At 52.6% G+C, this 18,298-nt stretch overlaps 1 protein-coding gene across 4 annotated transcripts in view; it reads right to left on the bottom strand.

Moving 5' to 3' along the window:
• The window catches only part of SMG6 (SMG6 nonsense mediated mRNA decay factor), a 114,825-nt gene that overhangs the window by 36,782 nt on the left and 59,745 nt on the right, over positions 1 to 18,298 (bottom strand). For all 4 annotated transcript variants that reach the window (XM_054847408.1, XM_054847411.1, XM_054847413.1 and 1 more), the window contains exon 13: positions 12,988 to 13,189. In XM_054847408.1, the coding sequence (XP_054703383.1) occupies positions 12,988 to 13,189 (202 nt within the window). The remainder of the gene's footprint in view (positions 1 to 12,987; positions 13,190 to 18,298) is intronic.

Raw genomic sequence — 18,298 nt, 5'->3', positions numbered from 1 at the left:
TGCCAAGATGTTTCATTTTAGACAAAAAACCCACATAAACCATAAAATAACTCACTCAAATAAACCGTTACCTAAAGTAGTGGGTTTTATCCTGAGAAAGGGAGGATGGCCAGAGATGTTGTGGAGTAGAGTGGTCATGATGAGGGCTCTGCTATCTCCACAGGTTAAGCACTGAAGATGCTCAGAACCTCCCGTGGGGGAAGGCATGCTCCACACCCCACACAGGCACCAGCCAAGCCAAGCTTTGTATCCTGAAGCAACCTAAAGGTGCCACCCTGCTAGATGAACAACCTTCATCTAACTATTGGGACCAAAAAGGCAGAGGATACCAAAATGAACAAGTATGAGTGAATCCTGAAGTCCTCCTGCCTGTTGCTGGCAGCAAACCAGTCCCACTTGTGCCACAAAACGCCAGCAGCCCCCCAGAGCACACCGTGGGCAGGGAACGCAGAGCGCAGCGACCACTCACATAGAATCATTTAGGTTGGAAAAGACTCTTATGATCATTAAGCCCAACTGTAAACCGAACGCTGCCAAGTCCACCACTAAACCGTGTCCCTGAGTGCCACATCTACACATGTCCGTTGTCTCGTCCGCATCACTCACGCAACCTTCAGAAATGCTGCCCTGGGCGTTCAGTCTCTAAACTGCCCAAGAGCTACACAAGACTTGCACTGACACAGATTTAGGCAGATAATGGCCTGGCAATCAGGCCCCACCTTTCCCGCAGCGACGGCCAGTTATGACACGGGAGACGGTTCCCTGTCGCAGAGGTCAGCAGCACACTGTGTCTTGCTGGTACCTTCAAAGCTGCGAGCCCCTTGCTGTCCCCAGCCAGCATTTCCAACTCTTTCCCCACTTTTCTGTTTAGCAACCGCTCCGTCCACACACTTGGCAATGAAATAATCATCCAACGCATCCGTACAGATATTTGCTCCCATTCCCACCTAGCCAAACACATCCACACAACTCCCAGTTCTCCATCCTACAAGGATTTATTTTTATAACCCCGGCATTTCTCGTGTGATTAAGCCTCTTGTAAGTTTAGCAGGTACTACATACTTTCAAAACGTGAGGTGTCCCTCCATGCTGATATCTGGAGGACCTCTCCTTTCCCACGTCAGGGCAGTCACTAGCGAGCAGCTCTCAAGTCACAGGGAAGTCGGTGAGGATGCTCGTGTCTAAAAGAAGGTTGAAGCTGCAGTTGTGAGAACAGGCAACTGCTGAGCAAATGTAACTCCCACGGACTGGGCTGGTTAAGAGCATTTAATCCATCAGGTTTCTGCAAAGTTCAGATCAATGTTGATCAAATCTTTGTTCATTAGGACAGATGCTGAACTGAAAAAGATACCAATACTAGAAGGAGCCCACAATATAAGCTGGCAATGGGTACAAGCTCAAGAAGCATCTGGATGACTTAAGACCAGACATCCTTTAAGCTGGAGGAGGGTCGATTTAGATGAGATGTTAGAAAGAAATTCTTTACTGTTAGAGTGGTGAGGCACTGGCACAGGTTGCCCAGAGAGGTTGTGGAGGCCCCATCCCTGGAAGTGTTTAAGACCAGGTTGGATGGGGCTTTGGGCAACGTGGTCTAGTGGAGGGTGTCCCTGCCTGCAGCAGGGGGGTTGGAACTAGATGATCTTTAAGGTCCCTTCCAACCCAAACCATTCTGTGATTCTATGATTCTATGCGCATCCCTGACACACTCTGGAAGTGCTGCTCCGTGGCCACTTCCCCACGGGAAACATCACGCGTGGACTGACACAGGCGAACTGACACAGCATTAGAAGGACGTAGCAAACTCCATCTTCTTCTGTCTATAGATGTAAACCTCTTTCCTTCAATAATAATGGGTGCTCTACTAAATGTTACATCATTTATGCTTAAGGTAAATACAGAACCGAAACGTAAATCTGTTCTGTTGTTCACAAACCAAGCCAACCAGGCAGGCAATAACTTCTCAGATCTCAGAAAACTCCTTTGTCTTCATACTCAGAATTTGTGTTTATACATCTACCTATCCCAAGTACAGTGAAGTTTGGGGAAAGTTTAGAAATAAATAAATCAAAAAAATAACTAGAAATATATACTATTATTGTCTCTATTCATAAGATATAAACCTATAGACAAATATTTGCTACATGGTCAAGAAAATGCTTTATGTAAAATGCTGGTATGCAAAATGTTACGGCAAATTTTGTTAATTTAAATAAAGGATGGGGTTTACCATATGTTTAAGTAAATATATGCAAATATGTTATGGGAAAAATTTTGATTAAATTATCTAGATTAAATATCCAGCATTTTTAGTGTCCCACCACAGACACGGACCAGCAGCAGTAACGTTGCTCGTGCAAAGCCTATGTTTGGGAAGAATTTTAACGCTTCCCAGTGAACCTTCACTTAGTACCCCCTCGTCTTCCTCAGGGACGTGGGTGGCCTGGGGCTGAGGCACTGGCCCGAAATCCTGGGTATCAGGGGTTTGTTCTCATCCTGAAGCTAAGGCTTCCTGTGGGACCTGGGTCAGTCCCTCAGCCTCGCGTACCTCTGTTGCCAATCTCTAACAAGGAAATTGCTTTTCCTTCTGCCATAACATGTTGTGGAGATACGTTCATTAATGCCTGGGAAGTGCTTTGACTTCAATGACGGCGAGAAAAGAAAATGATAAATAAGACGATGGTGGTGTCTTCTCTTTCTGATTTGGGATGTGACAGTGTGAGGACACCGAGGGTTATGGCTCCAGCCTGTCGCAGGAGCTGGGCTCTCCATCCTCGCCCGGACTCAGCCCAGCACCGGCAGACGGATTCGGCATCCACAAAAACAACGCGAGGTCCAGCTGGGAGCAGAAACGTGGGGAGCAGACTCCAAGCTCAATGACAGAGGTCACCTTCCGTCTCCCGTAGAGACAGAGTAGATCCCCATCTGTTATTTGGGCTGACCACTCCCTGCATTCCACCCAGTCCACTTCTCTGGCAAGCTTCCCAGGACGTGGATCTTTCTTATTCAGGATAACAATGAGGAGTTATTAATTGGGTCTTTTTTCAGGTTTCCTGAGGTCCTTCCAATAGCTGCGTTGGTGGATACCACACCATCGTCGTCTTCAGCAGGGATGTTTTAAGCATTTCACTTGGTCAAAGACAAAACATAAGTAGTGCTGTGAAACAGGGTCATCCCCGAAGCTAAAGCAGGGTCAGAGATGAAGAGTCAGGTCAAGGACTGAGTTTAGTACCGGAATGCAGAGTCTGAGCAGTGGCGGTGGCTCCAGCAGGCAAAGCATGAGGCAAAGAGGCAATCCCAAGTCCCAGGGCCCTCCTGAGTGATCAGAAGCGCCACATTAAGTCTTGAGCACCGCAAAGATCGTCTGAGCTGAGGAACATGCCCAGGGACTGGCTCGGCCAGCCAGAGCAGCCTTTTCATTTCCTCAAGGTTTCTCTGGGTAGCAATAAGAGATGGCTCATTGGGAGGGGATCCAGCGTTAATGGTGTTTTAATGAGGCCTTTCAATATACTTACAGACTAATCAGCAAATTCCACGAGGTCTCAACTCTAATATGTCATTCTGACTACACTAAAGTCATGGTGAATACCTCTTTTATAGCCAGAGCCGTGCCCTATCTGGGCCTGACGTCCTGCCAAGACGAGGCAGGTTTTGTGCCATTAGGGTGCCGGTGCGGCAGAAGCGAGGCCATTACCTGCTGAAAAACCCCGAGGGAAGCGAAGGCTGCGTGCAGCGCACGCCGAGGAGGTGCTGCGCAGGAGACTTCACGGTTTGACTCTCCTTTCCTAGGTCACTCCACTGGTGCCGAATCTGGGAACGTGCAGTCAGTGAGTTTCTTGAATAGGACATTTCCCGTTTCCCAAGAGTCCGTGCCGAAACTCTGGAGGCAGCTTTTAGGACAAAAGGACTGAACACAAATAAGTTTTCCATCTCATTACATAAACCTGGCCTGACGATGTGACAGAAGCGAAGATGTTCGACAACGAGCGTCATCTGATCTGCACAAAAAGATCCAACGCTGCCTGAAAGCAGGCATGGGAGAAGGCTGATTTATCCTGTCAGTCTCTGCCTTGAGCTGATGATCACATCGCACTTCCAGAAAACACTTTAAAAGAGCCTTTTGCTGACACCAGAGCCAAACTGTGCAGCGCTGGCTGAGGAACCGCACACGTGCTGGTACACGTGCGCGGCTCACGCCCAGGCTGCCTGATTCACTTGGAGCCGACGCAGTGGCTAAAGCGCCCTGTCCAAGAGGAGCCTGAAGGAGAGGCAGAGGTGGATCCAAGGCTGGGGGAAGGCAGGGGAGGAAGGGATGGAAACGTCACGAGCTGCCTGAGCAAATTCCCCACAGCTTCCCCGTGCGCTGGGGTGTTGCGCGCTCCCTCCAGGTGCCAGTGTAGAGGCATCTCAGCGGTAGGGAAGGTTGTTTCTGCTGCTGGTTCTTCCCTTCCTGCTTTCCCCCCGCAAGAGATGGGGCTGCCTGGAAGGCAGCACCTTGTACTTCCCTGCGAGCCGCGTCCAGACCACAAAGCCACTCTCACACTCGCTCACAGGCGCATTAAGAGAACATGTGTAACTGGATCTTAACACGTTGGCAGGTGGTTCCTCACCTTGTAGTGAGACTGTAGTTCTCACACACCAGCTCTCAGTTTCAGGGCAGAGGCAAAACAGCAGGACCCCAGCTCTGCAGAGGGGTGCTGGACTGCAGGTACTGTTACCCCCCACTCCTCCTCGCCATCGTGCCTGCCTGGTCAGGGCCGTGGGATCTGTTAACGCTTGGCTGTGGCAAAGTAGCCACACAGCTTTGAACTCCTGCTGCCTTCACACCGTTTCGGCAGCTCGATGCCACGGCTGTGCGTCATCAGGCAGGCGGTTGTGTCCTCAGCCTGAGCACTCTGCACGGCTGGGACGAGAGGACGTGAAAAGCTAGTATGCCCCAGAGACTGCAGTGCACAGGATACGGAGTGGATTAAAATCTGGCCAACAGAGGTCTTAAAATGTCAGCGTAAACAGGAGGGCAGTCCTGGTGGGGCCACGGGGGAGCTTGCTTGGGCTTATGCTGCTTAACAATAGGTTCAGTGACCTAGACAAAGAAAACCTTAACTGATAAAGCCTGCAGATTAGACACCGTCTCCTACCCTCCCCATCTTTAACGAGAGCAATTCACCGACAGGCAAAAAACTCAAAATTGCTCAGTCGCCTATTCACGAGCAAACACCACGCTGTTCCATACAGCTAAATGTAAAGTTGTCCCTCTAGGAGCAAAGGTTGTGGGATGCTGGTAGCATCTGGGGGGTACGGAGGAGAGCAGCAGAGCACAGTGGTCACCTTACAAGCTGCTGCAGCAGCTCACAGAGCAACACACGGAGCCTGGACAGCCACAGCTCAGAAGCACCATGAGAACGGCTCGAGGGATCCAAACCGTGCCCGAGGGGCCATCACGTCTCTCACTCCATCTATTCAGCTTATCGAAAGAGGATGGGGAGACTTGGGATGCATTTGTATATTGGGGTCAGAGCAGCAATGGAGGGCTTCCCAACCTACAGCAAAATTCAATTAGTGGAAATTGAAACAAAACAAATTTAAGCCGGAAATAACGCACGCATTGAACAGCGATTGAAATTAGCTCCTGCAACAATTTGCTAAAGATCCCAATGGGTTCTCAGCCTTTCAAAACCAAGGCTGAGTGCTTTCTACAAGACCTGCTCTTGCTCCCTTGGAAATTTCCCTGTGGTTTCCCGAAGAAGAAGAGACCAGAGGAGATGGCCACCGCTCCCCCGGCTTGCCAGCATCCGGGGCTCTCCCGGGCTGGGTTCCCCGCTTCCAGCACTGACGCACACCACCGTGGGCTCCTCTTTGAAGAGGGGGTTTCTGACCTATACATTCTTCCCAGAAGCTCCCTGATGTTCAAAGCACCTTGCTGACAGACAGGCAGGTGTGCCTGTGACAGTGGCCACCTCCCCAAACCCGGCACGGGGTGGGGAGAGAGCGGCCCCCCAAACAGAGCCCTAGGCAAGGCACGGGGGAGTACTCCAAACCCAGCTGTGACATTTCCTTTCACCTATACCTGTACAGCTGTTTCCTACAGGGCTCGAGTGAGATGTGTGAGGCTTCTGTAGGTGCTTGGGAACAAGATGGAACAGAAACGCTTCACACCTGGCCCCAAAATTACAGCACGCTGGAAGGTGGCCAACATAAACTGGCAGAGTACCAGTTGCAATGGACATCAATTAAGAAGCCTGTCATCCTCAGACTGCAGGGTTTTCTTTTGCGATCTGCATCGCTCCTTAAGCCTTCAGCAGCACCAGCGCTGGAGTTTTCCAGATGGGATCATTTCCCTCAGATTCCACTCGCTAGATTTATTGCAGATTTTTTTTTTTTAAACCCACCCCCCCCTTTTAAGAGCCTGAACTATTATTCCACATTGCTGATTTCTCCAGGGCTGTATTCAGTGTCCTCGTGCAGCGCTAGTGCTTGTTTGCCATGAGTTCCCTTTACCTTCAGCTGGAGAAATGCAGTTTAAAGAATATGCTCAAAACTCTCATAGCTTAAAGAGTGATTAAAAACCGAGACCAAACGATAAATGAACAAAATACCTCCCTGGAAAATGCCCTACACAGCCCTAGGAGATGCAGCAGCAGTCACCAGGACAGCACTCGTGCCCATTTCTATGAAGGTACGTTTGAAACAGTCTAACAGACATCAGTGTACCCCCCTCTGCCACCCAGACCTGGGGACACGGACTCGGCTTGACACTTCCCATGTCCTGACGACACCCGGCAGAGGCAGAGCACGGAGAGGCTCCCACGGTGTCCACACAGTCCCTGGCACTTGTGGTTCAAAGAAATGCCAAGGATGGACAAGGAGTTCAAAGCAGGTGATATTCTGCATGCCACCTTCACGTTGGCATAAAATCCAGCCTCTCCTCCATGACGCAGTGACATCATCTTCCAACATGGCCCATAATTTAGCCTAATTGCCTTTTACAATCCAAAGGCACCACATGAAAGGGAAGGTCAAGGCTGGGATGGAGTTCAGATACTGGTCAGAAAATGTAAACATTTCTAACTCCGCCGCCTCGGGGCTGCCAGCTCCTGCCAAGTCCCCACTCCGAGCAGGGCTGCCTGTGGCAGGGATCTTTCACTGCTTGTTTGGAAACCGAGGCAGGCAGGAATGGAAGGAGTTTTTCAAGGATGACTCCTCTTTGGACTCTCCTACTTGGGGCTCCGATCTCTGCTCACAGTTTCCCTTTTCCTCTCTGGACCAAACTCCAAGTTGGAAGCTCTCGCTCTCATGGGCTGAATGCGTTTGCCTGCCAGCTGGAGAGAGATGCTCAAAGGCTATGGAATGGGAATATGGAAAGGATGCTGAGAAAACAGTTACATTTACTCACTGGGGTTTTCTCTCTGCTTACAAAGAGTCTGTACTCTCAGAGTCCTGGTCTTGCTACCCTTCCCTCCGATGCCTTGCAAGAAGTTCTCCCAAAATCACTGTAGTGTGGCCACTCTAACATGGATTTCATCCCAGGCATCCCAGGAGGCAATACGTCTTGGAAAGGACAAAACTTCTGGTGTTTAGAGGCATGACAGAGCCTGGTCACTCCAACAGCTATTCCTCCCGGGCTTTTAAACCTGGGGTTGCCTTTCCAAGAAGCATCAGACATGACTACACATTGCCAAGAGATATCTGCAAGTCTTAAGAAGACTGGAATACAATAAATAAGTGAAGCGAATAACAAGACTGGACTAATTTTAGCCCAAACCTACTATGAAAGGCTCCTAAATAGCTAATTCAAAAAGACTGCTGGCTCTACAAATCTACAGCATGTTGGGACAACTAGAGAGGGTAAAATTTGGACTGTCCACTTGGGCTGGACACTAGAGAGGAAAGAGACTTGTGTTTTCTAAGGAGAACAAAGTTTGGATTTTAGGCTGTCTGCACTGACAGGTGAGTAGTGCAAATAGCAGGAAGCAAGTACTTGTGAAACAAGAACTGCACCAAGTGTGGGAAGCCAACTGGCCACCCTGGAGCTGGAGTACCCAGTTTGTAGGTCTGAAACAGTAATATTGTCCGTTATTTTTCAGAGCCTTGCAGTTTAGGGCTTTCATTTGCCTGGTGAGGTGAGGCAGGGTTGAGACTAGCTGAGTGGTGAGTATCAGAGACAGTCCACTCCACACATGAGCATGCACATGAGGGAAAAAAAAAAGTGCCTTTCTGTTTCAGAGGAGGGAACCACAGTGACTAGCCCTATAAGCATATGTATTAATCATGCACCGTCTGGTTTTAATCCACACACTGCTGATCCTGCGTCTCACTGTATTGTTATCAGGGGAAGGAGTATTTCTCCTCAATCTTATTCACCAGCCAAAAGCCTGAAAATGCAAAAAACACATTTGTGAAGTGCCTTCCCAAGGACCCTGGGCCCCGGACCTGGTGAGCTGGGGCTGCTGCCTTTTTATTGGCGTTTAAAAACCTTTTATTAACGTGTGTCAGGGCTGGGGGAGGAGAGAGAGGCTCAGGTTTCAGGACCCCCCATGCAGAGAGGTTTATTGTGGGAAGGGACATTAACACTTTCTCCTCCACATCTCCCTGGCTGGGGCATGTGGCAAAGCGGGCGCTGCAGGCACAGGCTTGGTTGGGTGATGCACATGTCGAGCCCAGGCACGGTTTGCAGGGATGCGGGCAATCAGTGGTGCCATGTGCCTCCAAAGAGGAGAAGGACCTCCCTGTTCTGCTCTGTGTCAGGCGATCTGCAACCCTCTTCCAGCCTCACCACCAGCTCCGCTGCAGAGCAGGATGCTCCTGAGACAACGGGACTGAGAGCTGAGGAAACCAGGACGTGCCCCAGGTTCCCAGGGCTGCACGAGAACAGACCCACGCGCAGCTCAGATGCACCATCACGTGGACTTGCTTTAACCTCAACACGACCCAAGCGTTTTCCATTACGAGTCCCCCACAGCAGCACCACGCACCACCTGACGAATCCACAGTCGTTACCTTCCTTCTTCCTGAATCTTAACCCAGCCACGCTGCTGTTCCCTGCTCTTGCCTTGGGTACAACGCTGGGTGAGTGAGGTCCTGGCAGCATCTCCTTCGGCTGCAAAGGCTGCAGACACAGTCTGACAGCTCAGGCACCAGGCTGCATAGTTTGCTGTTGACTGGTACGTTCGATGGTGTTCCATCACACAAGCTGCAATGGATATCTGCCCAACATACGCCCAGGAAAACATCACCAAGTTATGCTCACCCCAGAGCCAGCTTTTGTTGGTTACAGATTCAATGACAAGAGATGATGGGAAGCTCTCAGTGTCACACTGGCTCCAGCAGGAATCCGAACGCACGGCTTCATGGCAACGAACGGAGTTAGAACATTTTCACTCAAAATAAGAGCCAGGCCAAATGCTCAAAAACTTGCTGAGAAACTCTGGCTGAATACTGCACTCCATCTGCTAAATGGGACGTGGAGAACAAAAAGAAGTGGGAAGCACAGTGTTTGTCCTATGTAGCTTAGAAAACAACCATCCTCTTGGTGGAGCCAATAACCTAACACCATTTTAAGCCCAATACTCTCCAGTCTTGCCTTTCAACGGATTCCTTTCCTCCGAAATTTTACAAACTGATTAAAAAAACTATGGTGCAAAAGCACGGAGTAAGGATTTGGAGCATCGGCAAGCAAGGTGAGATATTATCCTTGCAGTAAAAAGCCAACTGCCTCTTCCTAGCCATGCCAGTGATAGGAAAGGTATCACAGCAAGCCTCCCAGAGCCACTTTGATGGAACCCTCCTCCCAGCCCACAAGACATTCACAGGGTGCCGTATAAAGACCTGTACATTTTCTTTGCCTCTCCAGCAAAGAGCTGTCAGGAACTTGGGCTGAAAACTGGGCCAAGACTGAGAACATGACAGAAAGAAATTGGGTGCAGAAAAATAACTCCTGCTAAACAGCAATGAAAAATCAGTACTAGAAAGAGTTCTTGCTGCACAGGAAAAACATTCACCTGCTCGTAGCTCAGTCAATCAACAACCAACAAGCAGCATGCAAACAGGAAAATTCCGGCAACGTGGCTGGATGTGGTACGTGCCAGATGGAACTGCTGCACTGCAGCGCCCATTGCCATCGCGTGATTAAGGCTCGGGGATACAAACCCCCTTGTGCCACCATGCGCAGCACGGACACAGCACTGCAAACAGCCCAGAGATGCATCTGCTGAGGATGCATCTGGGCTCTGCACGCTAAAAGGAGGGCAGGGAGCAGATGGTGGACAGGGGACCGCACACAAAGATCCCCTGGTTAAGTTGAATTAGGGGCTTCTTTGCAGGGAGCTGCCTTTTTGTATTTCGCTCACAGTTATTTGTGAAAGGCATATGGGTTCATGCCTCTCAGCCAGCTCGGTCTGCACTGCTTTCTACAATACCCTACTTCTGGAGAGTCAAATAATTCACTTTATTAATACTGCAGAGGAAGATTTGTGGAACAAGGTAGTCATTTCATCTGTAATGACGCAGTTGCCACTCCAGTCCCCTTCTACAGCTTTACAGAATCACAGAAAATTGAGTAGGAGCATCCAAAGAGGTCACTTTGCCCCCTTTTGCAAGGCAGTTCAGCTCTGTCCAAGTAGTACCTGAGAGAGCCACCCAGCCTGCTTTTAAAAATCTCCAAGGCTGAAGAGATTCTGCAGAATTGCTGAGGAGGCTGCTCTCAAGTGCTTAACTACCCAAAGGTATGAAGCCTCTCCTAAAGTCTAGCCTTAATCTATTTTGCTGCAATTTATGCCCATTCCTTCCTGTGCTTTTCAGCATGGAGCTGGAGGACAGCTTGTTCTCCTCCACTCTGCAACAGCCCACTGCATTTTCCCCAAATTTCCTCTAAACTAAAAAGTCCTGACTTTTCCAGTCCCTTCTTGGAAGTCAGGCTTTTGAGATCTCTGCTCTTTCTCACTGGCCTCCCCTTAATCCTCTTGGGTGTCTTCTGCAAAGTGAATATGCACACCTGCTGTTTCACCAATCTGACCATTAATGAAAACACCGGTCAGTACTGGATTGAAAAGAGACATTGCAGAACCCATTGCTTCTGCTCAGCACGTCCTGGGAAGGGCTGGTACTGGTGGGTTCCCTCCGTCTACCTCCGTGCGATGTGTTTGCTGCGTTAAGGCAGAGACCAGAAGACAGCGCAACGCAACAGGGGCTCAGACCTGCGCAAACACGAGCGAACGCCCAAGCCTGCTGGGTGGGATCAAAAGTCAGCTACTTTCAAACCAAACAAGACCCACAGAGGTGGAAAAATAAAAAGAAAGAAGCAGGGGGGCATGGACACAGCCAGGGCTGGCTCTTTCTCTCTGGAATCTGTGTTGCCTCTTCAGCAGAGCTGAGCCAATACCACCGTGCCTGACAATCCCAGATGCCTGGGTGGCTGCTGCTGCACTGCGAAGGGCACCAGCTCCCGCCAGTGGTGTTGCACGGTTTGTTTATAAAGCACCAGAACCAAAGGGAGCCAGGACAGTGAGAAAACTCAGCTCGGAAGCTCAGGTGTAGCTACAGGTCAAAGATACGTCTCTTCTTTTACGCACACGAGCGCAAATGCCTGGCAGGGCAGGTAGATGGCACTCCGAATAAACCGGTGTGTGGTTAGAAGAGGCAGAGTTCAGGGAATACCGACCCCTTCCCACAAGTTATGGGGCACTGGACTGGGCTGCTCAGCCACCTTACCTGCCTGCTGGGGGCTCTGGTTTGTGGCTGCTGGGGAAGGAGTCCCTGAGCAGAGAGCGGGGCAATGGGACTGTCCCCAGCAGAAGCCCAGTGAGGCCACAGCACACACTGGGTGAACAGGCTATCTTAGGGCAGCAATGGCAACCACACGCTTGTTACTTTAACCCCTTCAAATAGAGCCTTCAAAATCTGTTTTTCCACAGTGACTTCCTGGACCAAGGTGCTTCCCCAAACTGGGAGAGCTCTCAGTTCTACTGGGACCCTGTGCTCCTCTGCCGTGGGCAGTGCTGTGAGTACGGGCTGGGCAGACAGAGAAGTGAAACAGAAATTCGCAAATTCGCACCTCTTGGGTCCCTCTGTGACAAAGGTCCTAAATTTCTCACCGTCATTTCAGGAAAATGTCAAGAAGTGGTACATGAGAAGGCACACTGCCACTGTCACGTGCAGGCTCTCCACAGAAACCAGCCCCTCCGTCTCCGCTTCTCCTCCCGTAGCACCAACCGCTCGGGGAGGCAACGCTCCCAGATGAGCAGCGTTTCTGGTGCTGCGATTCTGCCTCCAAGCAGGAAACTGTTGAGAGCCACTCTTATCCTGCCGTGCCTCCAAGGGCGTGCAAAACAAATGCCATTGTGCCTCTTCCATCCCCCATCAGGTTCAGACACGTTATCCAACAACAGCCCCAGGTCCCTTCTGGCCAGGTGGTGGCAGAGAGCAGACCCAAAACCCCACATCAACAAGGGAACTGATTTCATTATTCTAAAAACAAACAGCCAAAGGAAAGTTCAGGCTAGAATGGGCTCCTAGAGCAAAGAAAGGAAAATAGAGAACAGGCAGTGGGGAATGCTTCATATTCCTAAAAGCCTTTTGTACGTTAACACATGGTGTCTGCTTCTCTCTAGTCACCTATTTATCACTCTCCTCTTTAGAGAAGGAAAAAAGTCCTGGCTGCCTTCCTAAGGCAGAGTTTTGTGGCCGGGGGGAGGGGGAGGGTGCTTTAAGCATGATGCAAACCATTTGGAGTGCACTGAGAGCACTGCCAACACAAGCTGCACTATTTAAACAAGTGAGGAAATGATCGTATATACAACATGCCAGCGAGCACACACACACCAGAGGAAGTCGAGAGGGGTTTTCATGACACAGAGCTGGATGTCAGCGGCTGAAAGGTCGATATTTTCCCTTAACACCCTTCTCAATGACTTAATCGTGTTCCGTTTGCACAGAAAACTTCCCAAGAATAAAAGTCTGGAGGAATTGAGGGGGGATGTTTGGCCTACTGCTGACCTTGTCCGAGGTCCTCTCCACGTAGCAGGGCTCCTGGGGGGCGACCAGCAGGGGAACGAAGCCTGAGAGCAGCCGATCCTCTTCCAGGCTAAGCAGGGCAAGGTCGTCATCTGGGTCCTTGTACAAGGGCACCTCCGACTGATTCACTGTGGTCAGTATGTTACAGAAGTCAGCCAGCGTCGCCCACACATCTACTGAGACCCTGGGAGAACGAGGAGAGACGTGAGCAATTCGGGGCTGGAATGCGTTGGGAGTTGCCTGCAATGCTGCAGCGAATACCAGAGAGGTGAGGCGAGGCGAGGCACGCCACCACCGCTGCTAACCTACCCCACCGGGAGGGCTCCAGGCGCAGCTGCGCTGGCACCGAACCCAGGAGGGCTTGTAACCCTCGCCCGTGACTGCTGACACGGACCGCCCCGTCCCCCTGGATGGGGACGGCTCCCAGGATCTCGCCTTTCCCACCTCTGCCCGCTCCCGAGCTGGCACACGTGCAGGAAGCAGCTTCCCTGTGCAGTGCCGGCCGGAACCCAGCTCATTCCAGATGGGAAAAACGCTGCTTGTTACTCAATTTTAAAGCCTGCTGGGAGGACAGACCGATCCCCTGCACTGCTCTTGGGACAAAACAGGCACCTGGCGGCTCCAGCCCAGCCCGGGGAGCTCCAGCCCAGCCCAGGGGGGGCTTCAGCCCAGCCCAGGGAGCTCCAGCCCAGCCCGGGGCACCCTCTCCCTCGCCTGGCTGCAATCACATGCTGCAGTCACACTCTAAAGCACAGAGATTTTTTTAGTTAAACCCGAGCCACAGAGGGTTAAGCTGTGTTTTGCTTCTGGCCACGGTTTCAACACTTGCGAGTGACCTGCAAAGCTGCCTCTGCGGTGTCTCACCTTCCCCGAGCGGCAGTGACGTGCGGGGGGCTGGGTGCAGACCCAAGGACACCGGCAGCCCTGGACTGCTCTCCGCGCATCCCCACCACACATTCCCATCACTGAGCACACCCTGGGGAGGGCCCAGCACCCCAGGGAGGGCCAGTGCAGGAGAAACAGGCAACAGGCACAGGGCCGCTGCAGCCGACCAGGCTCCCTCCTGTTTCTAAAAGCACTCACATTGGGGTTTTTCAGTGTGTAAACTGGGACAAAAGCAGAGAAATGGGGAAACTGGGGCTAATCTGCTTCTGGTGGCAGTGAGGAGGGCTGCTACTCCACCCCACACCTCTGGGGCACCAAAAAACGCAGGGCAGCCAGCATCACCGGGGGTGCAGCAGTGACCAGCGCGGCCCGAGGCAGCCCAGGGCTGGAGGGAGGCCCCCTGCTCTTTGAACTGCTCCAGGTGGACAGAGTCTGCACTCGGTTATTTACGGGAATCAATGTACCAGGAAAGCACACTGAAATGAAACATCTTGTTTTCAAGAGCGTCCTGGGAGCCAGGCAGAATGAGGAGCCATTAATCAAAGCCCGGCACGTAATCAGCACACATGTAACGCAGAGTCGCCCACGTCCCTAAGCCAGCCCCAGCCCGCGCGCTGCAGAGGAGAAGAGGTCCTTCAAAGCCCTCTGCACACAGACACCAGGAGCTGGGTTCATTCACAAAGCTCCATCGCTTGGCTCAGCCAGGTCTGGCTGTCAGAAATGTTTAAATATGGAAAAAAATAAACAGTTGCAACACGTTTTTCGGAGGGATCTGTCCGAGGCCCTTTGTGATGTAATGGGAAACGCTGCGTTTGTGCTACCAGCTGGAAAATAAACAGAGCTGCGAGGGTTAAAAGGAACTGAACTTTCCACGACCCCTATCTGCAAAAGAAGAAAATAATAAGAGGAATGATCCACTGCCCCACAGCCCTGATAGTTTATCCTCCGGCCCAAGCTGCAGAGACAAGCACCGGATGTGATAGGGCTGCTCTGGGCCACCTCCAAGGCGAGCTCTGCCCATGGGAGATGCACAGGGCTTGGGAGGCTCAGCCCTCCCCCAGTGCCCTGCTGGCAACTGGGCTGGGCTGCCAAAGTCCGGTCATACAGCGCTGGTGGGGCCCCGCCAGCGTGGGCTGCGACCAGGGCTCGGTGGCAGCGCTCGGATGAAGGAGGTGCAGAGGCTGCAGGCATCGGCGGGGGAGAGGGACGGGGAGAATGTCTGCAGCCGCCGGGGAACGAGCGCGCTAGGGCGTGGGGGACAGGCACCGATGCAGAGGACGTTCCCGGGGGGCTGAGACAGCCAGGTGCATGGGGCCAGGGTGGAGGAGAAGGGAAAGAAACACGTTGCAGAGACCTTGCCTGTATTCCCCACGCAACGGAGCTGCAGGCAGGGGATGGAGATAACCAGTGAGGGCGGGGAGGGAGGCAGAGAGCAGCGGTCGGATGCTGGGCAGGACCGGGATCCACAGTGGGGCAGGGGTGGTAGCGGGGTGAGGGAGCAGCACAGATGAAGTACACGGAGCCATCTCCCTCCATGGGGCTTGGCACCCCACGTCAGAAAAACACCATGTGAACAGTCACCGAGTCGATGCTGCTCACACCCTTGCAGCCACCCAGCCCAGCGGTCTCCTCTCCTCTTCCCCCCGTGGCTGCCTGCTCCCAGCCCTTCCGGCAGCGCTGCCAGGCAAGGCAGCCCCTCATCATCCCGAGCGTGAGAACAGTCCCTGTCACTTTATCCCCTTCGTCCCCAGCTCCCTACAGCTTCGCAGTGCCTTGCCACATCTGTCCTTTGCACTGGATGTGTTAGGTTTCCACTCTGAGCTTCCTTCAGTCAAACCACAGCCTGTGCTGGCTCCCTGGGTAGCAAGATCTCTCTGCAACGCAACCCTGAGCAGCTCTGCGGCAGCAGCCAGCAGCTGGGCAGCACCCTCTCACATGCAGCACCCTGCAGAGCCTTCAAACAGCCAACAAAGAAGGAGGTGTTGGTGTTTCCACTTTGGTTTTCTCCTGCGATGCAGAGGTAGCACTGCAGAGAGCAGATCTGACAATTTTCTACCTTCCCCTTGGGTGCAGCTCCTCCTCTGCAGCGCATCTCCCAGCACTGGCACCACCAGCGAGGCTGGCAAAGCCAGCGAGGGCTAACGGCTCATGCCGACACCCCACAGCCCAGCGGATCTCCTCCTGGGATGTGCACTCACCCTAGAAGGTTGCACAACACTCAGGAGCCTGGTCAGGCACCTTGTCCCCACTGTCCCTTCCCAGGATGCCACCGTGGCCGCCTCCAGACATTTCTGGCTAGTGTCACCCGACAGCACTGTGGTGCTGGAGCCTCTGCAAAGCGATGGCAGGCCCAGGAGCCTGGAAGCGTTGCGTACGCCAGTGCCACTGCTTCAGCATCCCTCTGCAGAGGGAGGCCCCGAATTACTGACACCGAGCCCAGGCACGCAGCTCCCAGGTACAGGGACGAGGCTTCCAGAGCTTTTAACCGAGGAAGCGAGAAGAGGGTTAGCGCAAGGTCTTTCCTCAGAACGGGGGTTCATTCACTTCCCCACAGACACATTTACATTTGCTTATTCCACTAGGACAGGAAAAAAAAATAAGAGTTAATTTCTTTTTTATTGCCTCAGGATTCCAGGTTTAATGTAGCTGTCAGTGTGAGCGCAGCCCAGCTGCACGCCGACAGGACGCAGCCCGGCCAGGCGACGGTGAGAGCACCGCACAAGTGCGCAGCCGAGCGAGAGGGCTGGAGCACGGCCCCGGGGCAGAGCGCGGCCCCGGCGAGGCCGGGTCTGTGTGGGGATGGCTCCTGCCAAAGATGGACGTCCACAATGGGCACACATCACCGTACGGCGAGAGGCACGCGCCAAAGCGTGGGGCAAGCGGAGGGCGATGGGGGAGACGGGCGCGGGAGTGAGCCTGACGCTTGCCAAATCCCTGCCGGCCACGGTGGTGCGCGGTACGCCGGTGTAAGCCACCATCTTCACCGGGGGCTGCCTGGTGATTAATATCAAGCACAATGACCCCATGTTACAAGCCTGCGGGGGCCTGTGGAGGTGGCCATTTCCTGTGTAATACCAGCTTGTTTAAACACTAACATTCAAACTCCACAGCTGCAGAACAAACCCGGAAAGCACAGCGCAGAAGAAGCCCTGCATTGTGTTCCCCAGCCGCCAAGAGCCACGCTGCCGTGCAGATGGCAAATGCCTTGGGCTCGCGCGCACCCACTGGCTCCCGGTGCGAGGCGGCACCGGTGCCCACCCAGCCCCTGCACCACCGTACAAAGGGCTCTTCATCCCCCTCCTGGGTTTCCTCTCTCCTGGGCCAGGGGAAGCCAAACTAAAAGCAGGTCCTCCGCAAGGAACAAAAGGGGTTGGCGGTGGGAGCTTCTCCCCAAAGGGATTCACCGACCACCCAGAGCCCTGTGACACCAGTGATTTCCCCCACTCTGCCCTGCACGTGGTCCCTTTGGCCAGCTGGGCATCCGTACATCCATTCCTCTCCCAGGAACCTGCCCTCGGTGCTAGAGGGACACTCTCCTCTCCAGGAGCTCTCCTCTCCCAGCCAGCCCCTGCTTCGCCACAGCCCCCTTCTCTACGGAGCCTTTTGGCTTCTGCTTCACTCGACTTTACCTTTATTCTCAGCCAGGTTTACATTACCGAGACACCTCTGAATCCTCGCTTTGATGTCTCGATAGGGAAACTCTGGTGGCCAGCATGACTAACTAAGGCTGAGATCTGCAAAAGGGATTTTCCATTTAGTCTCCGACAAACTCCATCAAGGTCTTGGCACCCCTGTCCAAGACTCTGTCCATCTCTCCCAGTGGGAGCTGCCATCTCAGTGACACTTCTCCGCAAGAGCAATGTGATGAGAGCGATCTGGCAGATCTCTCTGGGAAGGTAAGCTCTAGAATGTGCTCAGAGCTTTTGGATTTAATTTAATACTTGGTTTAAATTAACCATTTTTAAATGCTTGCAGACAAGTCTCCACAAACCAAGAGGCCCTTCGCTCCAGCATGGAAGGAGCACAGATTCGCCAGGGTCAGCCCTGCGGCAGTTCGTCTGTCTAGCCAGCGGCTTCCCCATCGATTCTTGCGCTTCATTTAGCAACAGATTCACTGTGGCAACAAAGTAGAGCAAGGAGAAGCTTTGCTCTCGCCTGCCCAGCCCTCTTCACCCATCTCAGCTCCTCAGCCATATATCCCAAAAGGAGATGGATTCACTTGGATGAACGACAGCAGCCTCCTTGGAGATCTGCCTTTTGCCCCATCCGCTGCTAGTATCTCTGCCTTAGGAGATCCACCCTGCTCCCCCCTCCCCAGGACTCCCGGCTTTTACACCCTAATCTCTGCAAATTACTCCTAGGGACAGCTGAACTGAAAGACGCTGCTCCAACATAGTTGCATGGCAAT

The sequence above is a fragment of the Grus americana genome, chromosome 19 (genome assembly GCF_028858705.1).
Source record: "Grus americana isolate bGruAme1 chromosome 19, bGruAme1.mat, whole genome shotgun sequence".
Classification (NCBI taxonomy): Eukaryota; Metazoa; Chordata; class Aves; order Gruiformes; family Gruidae; genus Grus; species Grus americana.
This window is presented reverse-complemented; position numbering and strand designations above follow the sequence as displayed.